This window comes from Dendrobates tinctorius, unplaced genomic scaffold (genome assembly GCF_039654945.1).
Source record: "Dendrobates tinctorius isolate UK_male_01 unplaced genomic scaffold, ASM3965494v1 ptg000093l, whole genome shotgun sequence".
Lineage (NCBI taxonomy): Eukaryota > Metazoa > Chordata > Amphibia > Anura > Dendrobatidae > Dendrobates > Dendrobates tinctorius.
The window spans coordinates 13999152-14015332 of NW_027361761.1; the positions used below are offsets into that span (position 1 = coordinate 13999152).

At 42.6% G+C, this 16181-nt stretch overlaps 1 protein-coding gene across 2 annotated transcripts in view; it reads left to right on the top strand.

Moving 5' to 3' along the window:
* LOC141098565 (cytochrome P450 2C23-like) overlaps positions 1-15691 on the top strand; it is a 56485-nt gene extending 40794 nt beyond the window's left edge. For both annotated transcript variants that reach the window (XM_073586469.1, XM_073586468.1), the window contains 6 exons: positions 4316-4476; positions 8989-9165; positions 9322-9463; positions 10314-10498; positions 13195-13336; positions 15127-15691. In XM_073586469.1, the coding sequence (XP_073442570.1) occupies positions 4316-4476; positions 8989-9165; positions 9322-9463; positions 10314-10498; positions 13195-13336; positions 15127-15305 (986 nt within the window). In that variant the 3' untranslated portion in view covers positions 15306-15691. The remainder of the gene's footprint in view (positions 1-4315; positions 4477-8988; positions 9166-9321; positions 9464-10313; positions 10499-13194; positions 13337-15126) is intronic.
* The last annotated feature ends 490 nt before the right edge of the window (positions 15692-16181 follow it).

The following is a 16181-nucleotide window of genomic DNA, read 5'->3' on the forward strand; positions in this document are numbered from 1 at the left end:
AATACCAAAGCCGACGCTCTGTCCAGAGTCTTCCAGCCACACGAAACAGTGGAGGAACCTTCGCATATCACTGACCCCACAAGAATCATCACAGTGGCTCCAGTGAACTGGCTTCCTCCACCTCCTGGCAAGACTCTTGTGCCTGAAAACCTCAAGCTAAAGGTCCTTCGATGGGGCACTTCTCCAGACTGGCCAGTCATGCCGGAACTAAGAAGACCCTTGCCCTTATCACGCGTCACTACTAGTGGCTCACGCTTCGCCAAGATGTGCTCGATTTTGTGGCTTCTTGTCCCTCCTGTGCAAAAAGCAAAGTGCCACGATGACCTCCATCCGGCTTGTTGCTTCCGTTGCCCGTCCCTGCGTTTCCTTGGGAGAACATTGCCATGGATTTCATCACCGACCTACCCCGCTCTTCTGGCTGTACAGTCATCTTGGTGGTGGTGGATTGTTTCTCCAAGATGACCCACTTCGTCCCTCTGCTCGGTCTCCCCTCGGCTCCTGAGTTGGCCAAAGTTTTCATCCATCGGATCTTCAGACTCCATGGACTACCTCAACGCATTATGTCTGACCGAGGGGTTCAGTTCACCTCCAAGTTCTGGCGGGCATTTTGAAATCTCCTGAACATTTCCCTCGACTCCTCCTCTGCCTACCATCCACAGTCCAATGGGCAGGTGGAGCATACCAACCAGACGTTGACTGGGTACCTTCGTCATTTCTCCAACGCCCACCTGAACGACTGGGTTGACTTACTCCCCTGGGCAGAGTTCGCCTATAACAACCATGCTGGCAAGTCCTCGGCCACGTCTCCGTTTTTCATTGTGTTTGGCAGACATCCTGGTGTTCTCCTTCCGATAACCCCTGCCTCCGAGGTACCCACGGCCAACGCCTTGTCCTCTGAATTTTCCAAGATCAGGGCTGAGACCAATACATCACTCAAGAGGGCCGCTGATTGGATGAAAAATTATGCTGACAAGAAGAGATTGGATTCCCCACCGTATCGTATCGGGGACAAAGTCTGGCTCTCGTCCAAATTTATCTGGTTGAAACTGCCTTCTTACAAGTTGGGTCCACGCTACATCGTTCAATTTGAAATTCTTGGACGTATCAATGAAGTCGCCTACAAATTGAGGTTGCCTGCTTCACTCCGGGTCCCGAACACCTTCCATGTCTCTCTCCTGAAACCTGTGGTACTGAATCGCTTCCATTCCGTGTCTGATCCTGGTTCTCAGCAGGTTGGTGCCGATGATGTCTTTGAGGTGGAGGACATCATCACAATGAAGAGGGTTAGAGGTAGGACTCTTTTTCTTATTGACTGGAAGGGCTTTGGTCCTGAGGAGAGATCCTGGGAACCTCGGTAGAATATCAATGCTCTCCGTATCCTCAAGAGATTTTTTGCTAATCTCAGGGAAGGGCGGCTTAGCGGAGGGGGTACTGTCACGCTGCTCTGCATACTCACCCGGCCTCCACTCCCACGCTGTAGCCCCCCCGCCCGACAGCCACGGTGGTCCCTTCTGACAGGCTCGTGGCCGACGGGGTCTCTGCATAGCCGCGGCGCATCCCTCCAGTTACTTGTGCTCTGGCAATGCCCTGACCCGGAAGCACCTACGGACCAATGGCAGACCAAACAGGGCCATATCAGGCCGTTCCCCCCTGAGGGAGGCGCCTGATTGTTGTGTTTGCTAGCACACTGGGCCCTGCTTCCTCGTGTGCTCTCTGCAGTCTCGCAGTCTTGTCTTCAGTGATTCCTGCAATAGCCTTGCAGTCCTGCCTTCCGTGGTCCCTGCAGTAGCTTCGCAGTCCGGTGCTCCGTGGGTCCAGCTATCTATACTCCAGTCCTGTCTCCGGTGTTCCTGCTCCTTCCTGCTATCCACACTCCAGCCCTTCAGTCCTACTCCAGTCCTACCTCTGGTGTTCCTGCTCCATCCTGCTATCCACATTCCAGTCCTACAGTCTTACTCCAGTCCTGCCTCCGGTGTTCTTGCTCCATCCTGCTATCCACACTCCAGTCCTTCAGTCCGACTCCAGTCCTACCTCCGGTGTTCCTGCTCCATCCTGCTATCCACACTCCAGTCCTACAGTCCTACTCCAGTCCTGCCTCCCGTGTTCCTGCTCTGTCCTGTTGTCTATGCTCCAGTCCTGAAGTTCTACTCTGGTCCAGTCTCCAGTGATCCCGCTCTGTTGTCTACGCTTCAGTCCCGCACTCCTACTCCGGTCTGTCCTGAACCGCCCCTCTCGGTACCGGCTATCGTGGTACCCTAACCCCTGGGCCTGCTCCTAACGATCCCTGTATAGGGGTCGGCTCCACCTGGCAGCTCGTCCGGGTCCCCTCAGTGCCATGGTCCAGAGTGTCCACTCCTGGAGATTTTTTTCCTTACTAGCCATGGAAACACATGGATTATGGCGTGGGACAGTATGTTGGACAGGTGAGGCATATGGTTGTTTTTATTTATTTTTTTACCAGAGACAAGGGCTTCAATGGAATGGGAATTAGGTGAGTATTATTGTAATTTATTATTTCCTGTTTTTTACAGGGGTTGAGGCTTACGGTGAGTATAGCTTTTTTATTTTTAAATAAAAAAGTAAAACAGTGTGTATTTATATTTCAAATAGAGGACTTAAATTTTGACAATGTGTCTTTTTACAGTATGACTGTGGGATTAGTAATGGAGGTACATCTTATAGACGCTTCTTGATTACTAATCCATGGGCTTGATGTCACCTGACAATACAAAAGTGGCATCAACTCCACAAATATTACCACAGTTGCCACTGCCACAGGGCAAGTGAGAAGAGCAGGGTAAAGCTCCAGAATTGGTGTATCTAATAGATGCGCATTTCCTGGGGCTGCTGTGGGCTGATATTTGTAGGCTGGGGGGGCCAATATCTTTGGCTCCTTATTATCCTGAGAATGCCAACTCCCAGCTGTCTGTTTTAGCTTGGCTGGTTGTCTAAAATGGGGGGAAATCACACCATTTTTTTAAAATTAGTGATTTAAAAAGCATGGAGATCCCTCTATTCTTGATAACCAGCCATTATGGTTATCAAAAATGTAGGGGAACCCATGCTATTTATTTATTTTTAGTGCATATGCCAACTGATGAATACTCCCATCAGATGGCGCTTTCTCTGTTATCAGCGACAGCAGGCATAGGCTGATGGGAATAGTATTCCCATCAGCCAACACCTGTAACTGGAAGTAAACTTTTTACCTCTGGTCACAACTGCTGGCTCATTCTGTCATCTGACCGCATGGGAACTGCAGATTTCTGACCGGCAGTATTGATCATACTGCCGATCAAAGGCAGTGTTTGCTGCGCTGTCATGCAGATGGCAATGTTGCAAACAATGGATGTTCAGGCCGCCCATGCATCAGAATTGGGTCTGGGTTCAGGTTTGAGTACTGTTCGGATACCCGAATCTATCTTTTCATAACTATTCATCCGAACACGCCGAATCCGAACATCCATGGGTCCACTCATCACTATTAATCTATTAATGATATCAGCATGGACATTTTCATATCAAGGATGGAGAATGGAGTTAAAAAGGTTCTCTTCTTTCTGTATAGTGAAAGGAATACCATATAGGCTTACATGAACTCCTTTTGTTGAACTCAGTTTGTTGTATTATGGTTTTTCAATAAATCCTGTGGCTGAACCCTGCTCCATCCCCCCAAAAAATTGGTGAGTTTATTTATAATGAATAATTGGGTTCAAGATGTAAAATTGCAATGAGACTCCTTGGTTCTGGGGTTTTTCTTTGCTGGCAGTCTGACTCATCTAGCTCTAAAAAAAATCTTCAGAACTGCCCATATCTTCTTATGGCCAAAATTTATTTGATAGCTGAGGTATAAATAGCCTGGTTTGTGCCCAGCTGACCACACCATAGCTGTAGTTATTGGCTCACTGCAGACCTTGGTGACATGTCATTAAAATATTTTACCATTGTCAGATCGGCAGATGTCAAAGGGGTTCTTTAAATGGCCAATATTTGAAAACGTAAAATAGAAGACACATATGACATCATTGCTCAATGATTATTAAGTACTCTGCCACATTACTAATATTCAGTGAGGACCACAGCAGGTGTTAGGACAACATAGACTGGACTTCCTTAATGACCGTCAATTAGTCTTTTTACGGACCTGACATATAAGAGAATATCATCCCCATACAGGTGACAATCCAGCAGCTGTCGGCTGTACACTATAGCTGACAACTTTCTGCATCAGCCACGATCCGCATCGGCACCGTCCATATCTGTGTTCATTTTCATGACTTAATATTCTTACTATATTTTTTTTTTATATTTTCAGGAAAACCCTTTAATAATCTAACCATTATAAATGCTGCCGTGGCGAACATAATTGTGTCCATACTGCTGGATCATAGATTTGAATATGAAGACCCCACAATCCTGAAGCTCATGAGATTGATCAATGAAAATATCAAGATTGCAGAAAGTGCGATGGTCAAGGTCAGTTTTTTTTCTACCACTGTTAGACACAGAACTTAGGATAAAAACAAATGAGCAAATACACAATCATAAGTAAGTAAATAAACAGTAATAGTACATCGAGACAAGATGTACCCAATCAGGATGGTCTCTACAAGTCTTCCCTTCGTGAGAAGGTGTGCCCAATCAGGATGGTCTCTATAAGTCATCCCATCGTGACAAGATGTGTCCAATCAGCATGGTCTCTACAAGTCATCCCATCATGACAAGATGTGTCCAATCAGCATGGTCTCTACAAGTCATCCCATCGTGACAAGATGTGTCCAATCAGCATGGTCTCTATAAGTCATCCCATCGTGACAAGATGTGCCCAAACAGGATGGTCTCTACAAGTCATCCCTTCGTGACAAGATGTGTCCAATCAGGATGGTCTCTAAAAGTCATCCCATCGTGACAAGATGTGTCCAATCAGCATGGTCTCTGCAAGTCATCCCATCGTGACAAGATGTCCCCGATCAGGATGGTCTCTACAAGTCATCCCTTCGTGAGAAGATGTGCCCAATCAGGATGGTCTCTAAAAGTCATCCCATCGTGACAAGATGTGTCCAATCAGCATGGTCTCTACAAGTCATCCCATCATGACAAGATGTGTCCAATCAGCATGGTCTCTACAAGTCATCCCATCGTGACAAGATGTGTCCAATCAGCATGGTCTCTATAAGTCATCCCATCCTGACAAGATGTGCCCAAACAGGATGGTCTCTACAAGTCATCCCTTCGTGACAAGATGTGTCCAATCAGGATGGTCTCTAAAAGTCATCCCATCGTGACAAGATGTGTCCAATCAGCATGGTCTCTGCAAGTCATCCCATCGTGACAAGATGTCCCCGATCAGGATGGTCTCTACAAGTCTTCCCTTCGTGAGAAGGTGTGCCCAATCAGGATGGTCTCTATAAGTCATCCCATCGTGACAAGATGTGTCCAATCAGCATGGTCTCTACAAGTCATCCCATCATGACAAGATGTGCCCAAACAGGATGGTCTCTACAAGTCATCCCATCGTGACAAGATGTGTCCAATCAGCATGATCTCTATAAGTCATCCCATCGTGACAAGATGTGCCCAAACAGGATGGTCTCTACAAGTCATCCCTTCGTGACAAGATGTGTCCAATCAGGATGGTCTCTAAAAGTCATCCCATCGTGACAAGATGTGTCCAATCAGCATGGTCTCTGCAAGTCATCCCATCGTGACAAGATGTCCCCGATCAGGATGGTCTCTACAAGTCATCCCTTCGTGAGAAGATGTGCCCAATCAGGATGGTCTCTAAAAGTCATCCCATCGTGACAAGATGTGTCCAATCAGCATGGTCTCTACAAGTCATCCCATTGTGACAAGATGTTCCCAAACAGGATGGTCTCTGCAAGTCATCCCATCGTGACAAGATATACCCAATCAGGATGGTCCCTACCAGCTATCCCATCCCAACAAGATGTATCTAATCAGGATAGTTCCTAACTCTTCTAGTTCACCTCACTATGTGTCAGCAGGCCTCAAAATAGTTTTGGGCAGAGCAAAACCCAGATCTGACTGTTTCACACCTGTCCATGGAAAGCTATATAGACAAGATGCAAAGCCCAAAAAGGAGGTCACACACCTATATGTTAAAAGTACAAGAAACTAAAATATAACTGAAAAAGATTATTAGCTGGAACACCAGTTGGTATAATTGCAATGTGTATCTGCACATTCACATTGTGGCCCTTGAATGTGACAAATAAGTAAATAAAGAGTAATAGTGCATTGTCCTCATTTTTTATATCTAATGCATATTAAAGCCTTGGCAATGTCCACTGTACATTTACAACGGCCATGCACTGTCACTGTATGGAGCGATCTCAGGAGCTAAGCCAGCTCCGTGCAACTTGGGTGTCGACTGTATTACACAACCAGCACCCAAGTGTAGCTGATCCAGTGAGAGAAAGCAATGGGCACATCAGTTTAACCTTTATAATACCTACATCAAGGGTAATAGTGGAATTTAAAAGATCTACAAGATGGTGACCTTCACTTCAGTGTGCATCAGCTCCTTGTGTTATGTGATCGTGGGGTTCTGATGGGTTGTCATAGCAGTTGGGGCTTTCTGAAAGCCGCTGTTTCCGGTGTGGCATTACTACTTGGAGGCCTCATACTTTAGAGCAGTAATTTTGAAATACGCTACAAATACTACACTGTAGGGCTGTGGTTTGTTTAGTTGATCAAACAACCCCAGGTTCAAGTCCTTGACTAATTAAAAAGCATAACAATTGTTAAAAATGTTTACAAAAATAAATACGTATATTTACATCACTTCCTACTGACAAAATTGGTGTTCTTTTTGTCCTGCACTTTCCACCAAAAATGCAATAATAAGCTATCAAAATGTTGAATGCCCAGGAAATGCAAGTCCTCACAGGTTTGACAGAAAAATAAAAAAGTTACGGATATCAGAAAAGGCTGACAGTCACCAATCTTTTTTTTAACAAAGTCCTCAATTTTTTATGTAGTAAAGATATGAAAAAAAGCCTTACAAGTTTGGAATGGCTGTAATTAGATATTAGCTAATCAGACAAAATTAGAGATCACTTGTTTGCTCGGAATTTCCTAGGAAAGTCGATAAATGGAGAAGCCATTCTCTTCAAATTTAATGTCTCCTATTATGTTCTGAGATCTTTTCAGACTCACAGTATAAGAAAAGACATTAAAAACAAACAAAAAAATCCTTACTCTCACCACTTAACTCTCAGTCCCCTCCATCCTGCCTCCCATCCGGTCCTTGACGCATATGCACATCGCTCCCACTTGGTGTCATAACATACACATGTCCTAGCACGCTCTTACACAGGACTCTCCCAGATGTAATCAAACCCAAAAGTTCCAGCCCAGTGCAAGAAGCTTTAGGGTGTGTGTACACGCAGCGGAATGATCTGCAGATTCTTCCCCACTGATTTATCTGCGGATTAGCCTGCGGTTATGCCCTGCAGTTTATCATGGAGGAGATGGTAAACCACAGCGGAATCTGTAGAAAGAATTGACATGTCAATTCTTTCGGCGGATTTGAAACCGCAGCAAATCCGCGCGGAAAAATCTGCACCGTCTGCACATAGGTTATAACGGTACTGAACACTGCAGCAGAAACTGCTGCAGACCCGCAGGACCAAAACCCCTGCGGATCCGCAGCAGAATCCGCAGCGTGTGCACACACCCTTAAGGTATTGTCACACTTAGCGATGTACCAGCGATCCCGACCAGCGATATGACGCAGTCAGGATCGCTGGTGCATCGCTAAGTGGTCGCTAGTGAGCTGCCACACAGGCAGATCTCACCAGCGACATAGCAGCGGTCGGGGGTCGCTACTTACCTGCCAGACGAGGCGATCCTGACGTCCTCCCGCCCGCGTCCACGCATCGCTCTTCTCCACAGCAGGAAACCCAGCAGGAAGCAGACGACGAGAAACGGCTCAGGACGTTCTAGCGCGTTCAGCGATAACCAGCGGGGGAGCGGTCGGAGGTAAGTATCAGACATAGCGATATCGCTAGCAATATCGCTATAACGTCACAAAAACCAGTGACATTATAGCGATATTGCTAGCGATATCGCTTAGTCTGACATGCCCTTTAGAATTTTAGCTACAGCCGTGGCAATCTGAAGGTTTGGTGAGCACCAGACTGGTGATGGTAAGCAGAAGAGGGGCTGAAGAAGTGAGTGCTAAGGTGAGTATAAAGATTTTTTTTTTTTTAATATTCTGAAGTCCACTTTGCTGAATCCACAAGGGAGGGACTTACAAAATAAAATCTGCATTTTGACGACTGCAGAATTTTTGTACAATTGGAGTAGAATTCAATTCCACTCAAAAAATTTCTGCTCGTCTCTTGAACAATTTTTCCAACTTTCACTGCATTACATGATGAAATGAATGATCAAAACTAGCTGTCATAAGGCTATAATAATGGGAAAATAAAAAAACGTCTGACTCCCGAAGGGAGAGAAAAATGAAAGGACAGAAAAAACCTACATGTAAGGGATAAAATTCAGATCATAGATATCTCATACATATAGAATTATGTATGTCAGTGTCCAGCTGCAGCAATGAGACTCCCACCCGGTGATCAAGTTCCTGCACGGACTGGATTAGGAGTAAATCCTTCAATAGGAGAACAAAAAGGAAATCCAGCAAGGACTCAGCAAACCAGGATTGGAGTAAAATAATACTTTTCTTTATTTCTTCAAAAAGGTTTTGACCGTGAAGAAGGCGGATTAGGTCGCCGAAACGCGTAGTCCCATTTGCGTTTATTTCTGCCACGCACTCTGGTTCCTGATTCTTGTTGGTCTTCTTTTTAACCTTTTTGAGGCATTAAAGAAAAGTATTATTTTACTCCAATCCTGGTTTGCTGAGTCCTTGCTGGATTTCCTTTTTGTTCACATATAGAATTATATATACCTTTTTAACATATACCGGTAGTGAATGGAAAATGTTTTTGCTCTTTTATCAAGCTGTACAACAGTTTTCCTTTGCTGATTCGCTGGCTTCCAGGGGAACACAATAAGATATTTGAAAACCACAATGTTATGCAGAATTTTATAAAGGAGACATTCACAAGAAAGGAGAAAGAACTGGATGTAAACCATCAGAGGAACCTCATTGATGCCTTCCTTGCTAAACAACAAGAGGTATATTATCCCAGTTATATATGTTAATGTTATCAGTTTCAATGCATTGTCGCAAAAATTACTGATATTAGCTTCATTACCTTAACTTAGAATCCTCTGTGTAAAAATAAAAAAAAATCTTATCCTTTACTTTATTTTCCATTTTATTTCATGAAGGGAAAACCAGAATCCACATTATATTACCATAACAAAAACTTAGGCATATTGGTCAGCAATCTTTTCGCTGCTGGAATGGAGACCACTTCAACCACTTTACGATGGGGCTTATTGTTAATGATGAAATATCCGGAAATCCAAAGTAACAAATTATTTTTATTTAAGTATATACAGTTGTTTATTAATATTTTTTATTGTTCTCATAAAAATATATTATTCTTTTATTATATATAGTACCGAAAGTATTTTATAATTTCCTGGCCTAAAAATGGAACAATTAAAATGCTTGAGACCACCCCAAAGGTCAAATATCCCTTGTTTGTCATATCTTCTATTTTATGTCACAAGTCAACAAAAACTAATTCATGCATTATGTATTATTAGCAAGTATACAAGAATTACTGATTAGTAAGTAAAATAAAATATATTTTCCGCTTAATTACTTTAGGTACAGTAATGGGCCTTTAGGTACAGTAATGGGCATCGTAACTGCCTCATAAAAATGCAGCACAGTGTAAATGCAAACTGCTTTCTAAATGGATTGTAGGCAAAGTTCTCATCTCCAAGAACCTATCCCAAAGTGTAGTAAGTATAATAATATAGATAATATTAGCAAATACCTAGAGTTAGAAATGTAGCATAGCTCTCCTGATTCATTGCAGTAGCTTAGGCATCCATGGTTACGGCAACTCAAATAGTGACAGTTAGTTAATTAGTTATTAATGGATACCTAAGCTAATGCAATGCCCTGCACAAGGGGAAAGTGACAAAGCTTATCAGAAGTATACTACATTTCTTTCTGGAGATATTTGCTATTATTACTATTATTTTCACAATAATTATTATTATTATTATCCCTACTATATATTTTAATAGAATCTTGGAGATGTGATTGCATTCATTTAAAGTGGTATTCCCAACTGTTTTACCCAACACAACAATTGCTACTTTTTTGAAATTTAACTTGCAATATCTCTCGTTTTAACTGACAGAAAAAGTGCAATGTGAAATTGAAAATGTTATTGGATCTGCTCAACCCCAAGTAGAACATAGAAAGGAAATGCCATATACTGACGCTGTCATTCATGAAATTCAAAGATTTGGGGACATCGTACCTGGAAGCGTCCCACATGCAACAACTATGGACGTCACATTCAGGGGCTATTTTCTGCCAAAGGTGCAATGACCAATGTTTTTGTCTTTGTTTTTTACTGTTCATTACTAGTCAAGTATTGTGCTTTAGTAATTTGGGCCTGGTACAAATTTGGAAGTTAATTATTGGTTTCACGTCTTCTTCTATTTTTCAATGTAAATGTATTATGGACATGGCTTCTCTGTTACTGTATGTTCTTTGCATGAGAACAGTGAAATTTTTGTCTAGAATGTATATGTCATATCATTCCTAAAGTCATCAGTTGTCAGATTAAAGCAGTTATTAGGGATCAGGAGACACATGGAAGATCGGGTTGGTCGCATTCGACCATTTGATTCAAGTACCAGAGCTGTATATGAACTTGAACCCAATAGAAATCTTTTGGGAACCAAACTTTGAAGCTGGAAAATCTCTCTCTCTTGCTCTCTCTCTCTATCTGTTTCTCTCTCATTGCCAAACTCCTGAACTGTAAAATGGACTTCCAGGATAAGATAGTGTTCTGAGTTCAGCATTGTACACTGCTGTATTATTTACTCCATGCCTTTACTTGTCTCTATGTGCTAGAAAAAAAATTGAAAAGCAGAAATCCTATCTGAGTGCTCTGCTGTGTGTGGGGGGGCATCATAGCAGCTAGTCTCCTTCCACTTCCTCATAAAAGATGGCATATTATAAAGACCTGAAGAGGGTTAAACTGATGAAAATGCAAGACACAAGTCATATAATTGACCAAATGTTCATCGCACTCAGATGGTACAGGTAAAGACACCCTTCAAGGAAAATATATCGCTTCCAATAACAGAGCATGCACATGTATGCAATATAGCACAGTGAAAACTCAGAGTTGTATGGAGCTGTAATAAAGCATATATAGAAGGAACGTATCTCATTCAGTGAAATAAGGGGGCAGCTATATGGGTGTCGGATGTTGTAGTTGACCTTGGGCACTAGAATCTGAATAGGCACACACAGAGATCTCTTTGGTTTAATTCAGTATCAGAGACGCATCATTAATCTAAACTGTATGATGGCACCATAAGGTACCATATACAGTGGGGAAAAAAAGTATTTAGTCAGTCAGCAATAGTGCAAGTTCCACCACTTAAAAAGATGAGAGGCGTCTGTAATTTACATCATAGGTAGACCTCAACTATGGGAGACAAACTGAGAAAAAAAAATCCAGAAAATCACATTGTCTGTTTTTTTTTTCATTTTATTTGCATATTATGGTGGAAAATAAGTATTTGGTCAGAAACAAAATTTCATCTCAATACTTTGTGATATATCCTTTGTTGGCAATGACAGAGGTCAAACGTTTTCTGTAAGTCTTCACAAGGTTGCCACACACTGTTGTTGGTATGTTGGCCCATTCCTCCATGCAGATCTCCTCTAGAGCAGTGATGTTTTTGGCTTTTCGCTTGGCAACACGGACTTTCAACTCCCTCCAAAGGTTTTCTATAGGGTTGAGATCTGGAGACTGGCTAGGCCACTCCAGGACCTTGAAATGCTTCTTACGAAGCCACTCCTTCGTTGCCCTGGCGGTGTGCTTTGGATCATTGTCATGTTGAAAGACCCAGCCACGTTTCATCTTCAATGCCCTTGCTGATGGAAGGAGGTTTGCACTCAAAATCTCACGATACATGGCCCCATTCATTCTTTCATGTACCCGGATCAGTCGTCCTGGCCCCTTTGCAGAGAAACAGCCCCAAAGCATGATGTTTCCACCACCATGCTTTACAGTAGGTATGGTGTTTGATGGATGCAACTCAGTATTCTTTTTCCTCCAAACATGACAAGTTGTGTTTCTACCAAACAGTTCCAGTTTGGTTTCATCAGACCATAGGACATTCTCCCAAAACTCCTCTGGATCATCCAAATGCTCTCTAGCAAACTTCAGACGGGCCCGGACATGTACAGGCTTAAGCAGTGGGACACGTCTGGCACTGCAGGATCTGAGTCCATGGTGGCGTAGTGTGTTACTTATGGTAGGCCTTGTTACATTGGCCCCAGCTCTCTGCAGTTCATTCACTAGGTCCCCCCGCGTGGTTCTGGGATTTTTGCTCACCGTTCTTGTGATCATTCTGACCCCACGGGGTGGGATTTTGCGTGGAGCACCAGATCGAGGGAGATTATCAGTGGTCTTGTATGTCTTCCATTTTCTAATTATTGCTCCCACAGTTGATTTCTTCACTCCAAGCTGGTTGGCTATTGCAGATTCAGTCTTCCCAGCCTGGTGCAGGGCTACAATTTTGTTTCTGGTGTCCTTTGACAGCTCTTTGGTCTTCACCATAGTGGAGTTTGGAGTCAGACTGTTTGAGGGTGTGCACAGGTGTCTTTTTATACTGATAACAAGTTTAAACAGGTGCCATTACTACAGGTAATGAGTGGAGGAAAGAGGAGACTCTTAAAGAAGAAGTTACAGGTCTGTGAGAGCCAGAAATCTTGATTGCTTGTTTCTGACCAAATACTTATTTTCCACCATAATATGCAAATAAAATAAAAAAAAACCAGACAATGTGATTTTCTGGATTTTTTTTTCTCAGTTTGTCTCCCATAGTTGAGGTCTACCTATGATGTAAATTACAGACGCCTCTCATCTTTTTAAGTGGTGGAACTTGCACTATTGCTGACTGACTAAATACTTTTTTTCCCCACTGTACCTCTGTAGTAGTCAAAAATAAGTCTCTATGACCATGGCTCTACAATATATGTTTTTTTCCCAGGGCACAACTGTCATCCCATTGCTGCACTCTGTGCTGAAAGACAAAGCCTACTTTGAGAAACCTGAAGAGTTTCATCCAGAACACTTTCTGGACTCAGATGGAAAGTTCAAGAAGAATGAAGCCTTCATCCCTTTTTCATTAGGTAATAATCATGTCATTTAAATGTCCATAAAGGAGATGATATGTAGCAATATACCAAAGACATGAACATTTTCAATAATAATGCTAAAAAAAAGATGCAACTGCTTGAAGCTGCTTTGGTCAGCTTTGGTCAGACCTCATCTGGAATATTGTGTCCAGTTTTGGGCACCACATTTTAAAAAAAGACATCAACAAACTGGAGCAAGTTCAGAAAAGAGCGACCAGAATGGTGACCGATCTGCAAACCCTGTCTTATGAGGAAAGGTTGCAGGATTTGGGAATGTTTAGTTTGCAGGAGAGAAGACTGAGAGGAGACTTAAGAGCTGTCTACAAATATCTAAAGGGCTGTCACATTGTAGAAGGATCAACTTTATTCTCATTTGCACAAGGAACGGCTAGAAGCAATGGGATGAAACTGAATGGGAGGAGACACAGATTAGATATTAGAAAAAACTTTTTGACAGTTAGAGTGATCAATGAGTGGAACAAGCTGCCACGAGAGGTGGTGAGTTCTCCTTCAATGGAAGTCTTCAAAGAGAGGCTGGACAGACATCTGACTGAGATGATTTAGCGAATCCTGCTTTGAGCAGGGGTTTGGACCAGATGGCCCAGGAGGTCCCTTCCAACTCTACCATTCTATGATTCTATGATTCAATTTTAACCTGAAATAAAAACAATGTGCAGAAATGTTGCTCTAAGTAATTAAATAGTAAAGCATGTAAAAATAACATGGGGTAAGTACTTGGTGGACTTATTTTTATTAAAAAAGAAATGCATAAAAGCCTCTATGGAAGTCCTTCCTTGTCAGCATTGTTATGCTCTCTGAGTCTTCTCTGGTTGAAGCAATCTTCCACATTTTGTAAAATAGGAGAGGACATTTTTCATCTATTTACGTAAATTGAATGACAATTTTTTCAAATTTGCCAGGTCCAGCAAATTTGAAAAGAATGTAACAAAATTTCTCTTTGAATTGAGTGCTACCCCTTCCTTAGGGGTTTTCCTGTTTTTGTCTTGTACGTGCTTCTATTAGACGGCATAAGGCTACTGTCAACCAATGACTTTTGAAAATCAATGCATGCTGCTGCATATACACACACTGCAGCCTCTCGAGTGCCTTAGACTTACATTTTTTACTCCATTCTTACTGCTCATAATTTGGAATGATCTACAGTATATAACTGATCATTGCCATCTGCTTGCTCCTTCTTAAGCAATGCTTGCTGTAAGGCAGTACAGTTCATATAGATGCAAAAGCTACAGCCCGTCTATAGTGATTACTACAGTCAACGTGGAGGGCAAAACCTACATTATTCTCTTGTAAAATGCAAAGTAGAGACAAGTCTGGTATTATAATTCAAATCTGTTGAAGCAAAGTGGACAATACAATACTAGTACAAGGGCAGCACGGTGGCTCAGTGGTTAGCCTTGCAGCGCTGGAGTCCTGGGTTCGAATCCCACCAAGGACAACATCTGCAAGGAGTTTGTATGTTCTCCCCGTGTTTGCGTGGGTTTCCTCCGGGCACTCCGGTTTCTTCCCACACTATAAAGACATACTGATAGGGAATTTAGATTGTGAGCCCCATCGGGGACAGTGATGAAAATGTGTGCAAACTGTAAAGCGCTGCGGAATATGTTAGCGCTATATAAAAAAAATAAAGATTATTATTAATACCACACAAAACCCGAGGACAAGCGTTTTAGCGAAGATGAAAGAAATCCCCCATTGATTTTGACTCCTATATAATTCCTCTAGTACTTAATATTTGTATCTTCTATTTATATTTTATCCAGGTAAGAGAAGTTGCGCTGGAGAAAACTTGGCAAAAATGGAACTATTTCTGTTCTTCACAACTCTGCTGCAGAACTTCACATTCCAGGCTCCACCAGATGCTGAGCTGGACCTTAACCCGGCCCCAGGGTTTACTAATGCCCCTTTACCCCATGACATAAGTGCAATCCCTCGCAGATGAGATAAGTTAAAAGAATCCTTAGATTGTCTGCAGACAGTTTCACAATGGAGCTGCATCTTCCAAGTTATAAATTATCTCCCAGCTCAGAAGCAGGAAGTCTCACATAGTTGTTAGATCGGTGAGGCAGATTCTCATCAGTGCATTGAGAAATCATGGCTTTGATGGTTTTCTTGAATAAAAATTATGCTGTGTAATTCTACTGTTATAAAGCACAAATGAAGGTAAAGCAAATAAAGATAGTGAAGATGTCGTGTCACTAACGCCACTGATGTAATTTTGCATATGGTAAATTCATGGTTTATAATTGTTACTTTATATTGTACTAAAGGTGTGAATTACATTACCAATTTGTAATACAATTTCAAATAAAAAAAACCCCTAAAATATTACAACTTGTCATTTGGGTCTGATGATGATGGGTATTTGGTTTGGTTAAGTTTTTAACTCACAAAAGAGAAATAAAGGGATTTGCGGAGAAACGGGGTCAGTGGGTGCTCTCGTCCGCTGGCCTGGCTGCCTTTAGAAAGACTGCATGGACCAGGGCTCATACCACTGAATGCCAGCTCTATCTCCTTGTGGGAAGAACATGTTAGGGTTAAGGTAAAACAGTGTGGCCAAGCTTTTTTGAACCACAACACCCATTAGCAAACAGAATAATTTCAGCAATTACCCAAAATGGTGCACAACACAGGGTCTCACCCCTCCGCTGACTCACCGAGATGCTAGTGGATGTTATGTCAGAGCTCCCAGGGTCGCTATTCCACCTGTGATAACACACAGAGAGGAGGTCACGACAATCGTAGGGAGATAACCGAGAGCAGTCCAGTGTTCTTTCAGCCGGGACTGACGTACCCTCCGCTGGGATCCTGAAGAGTT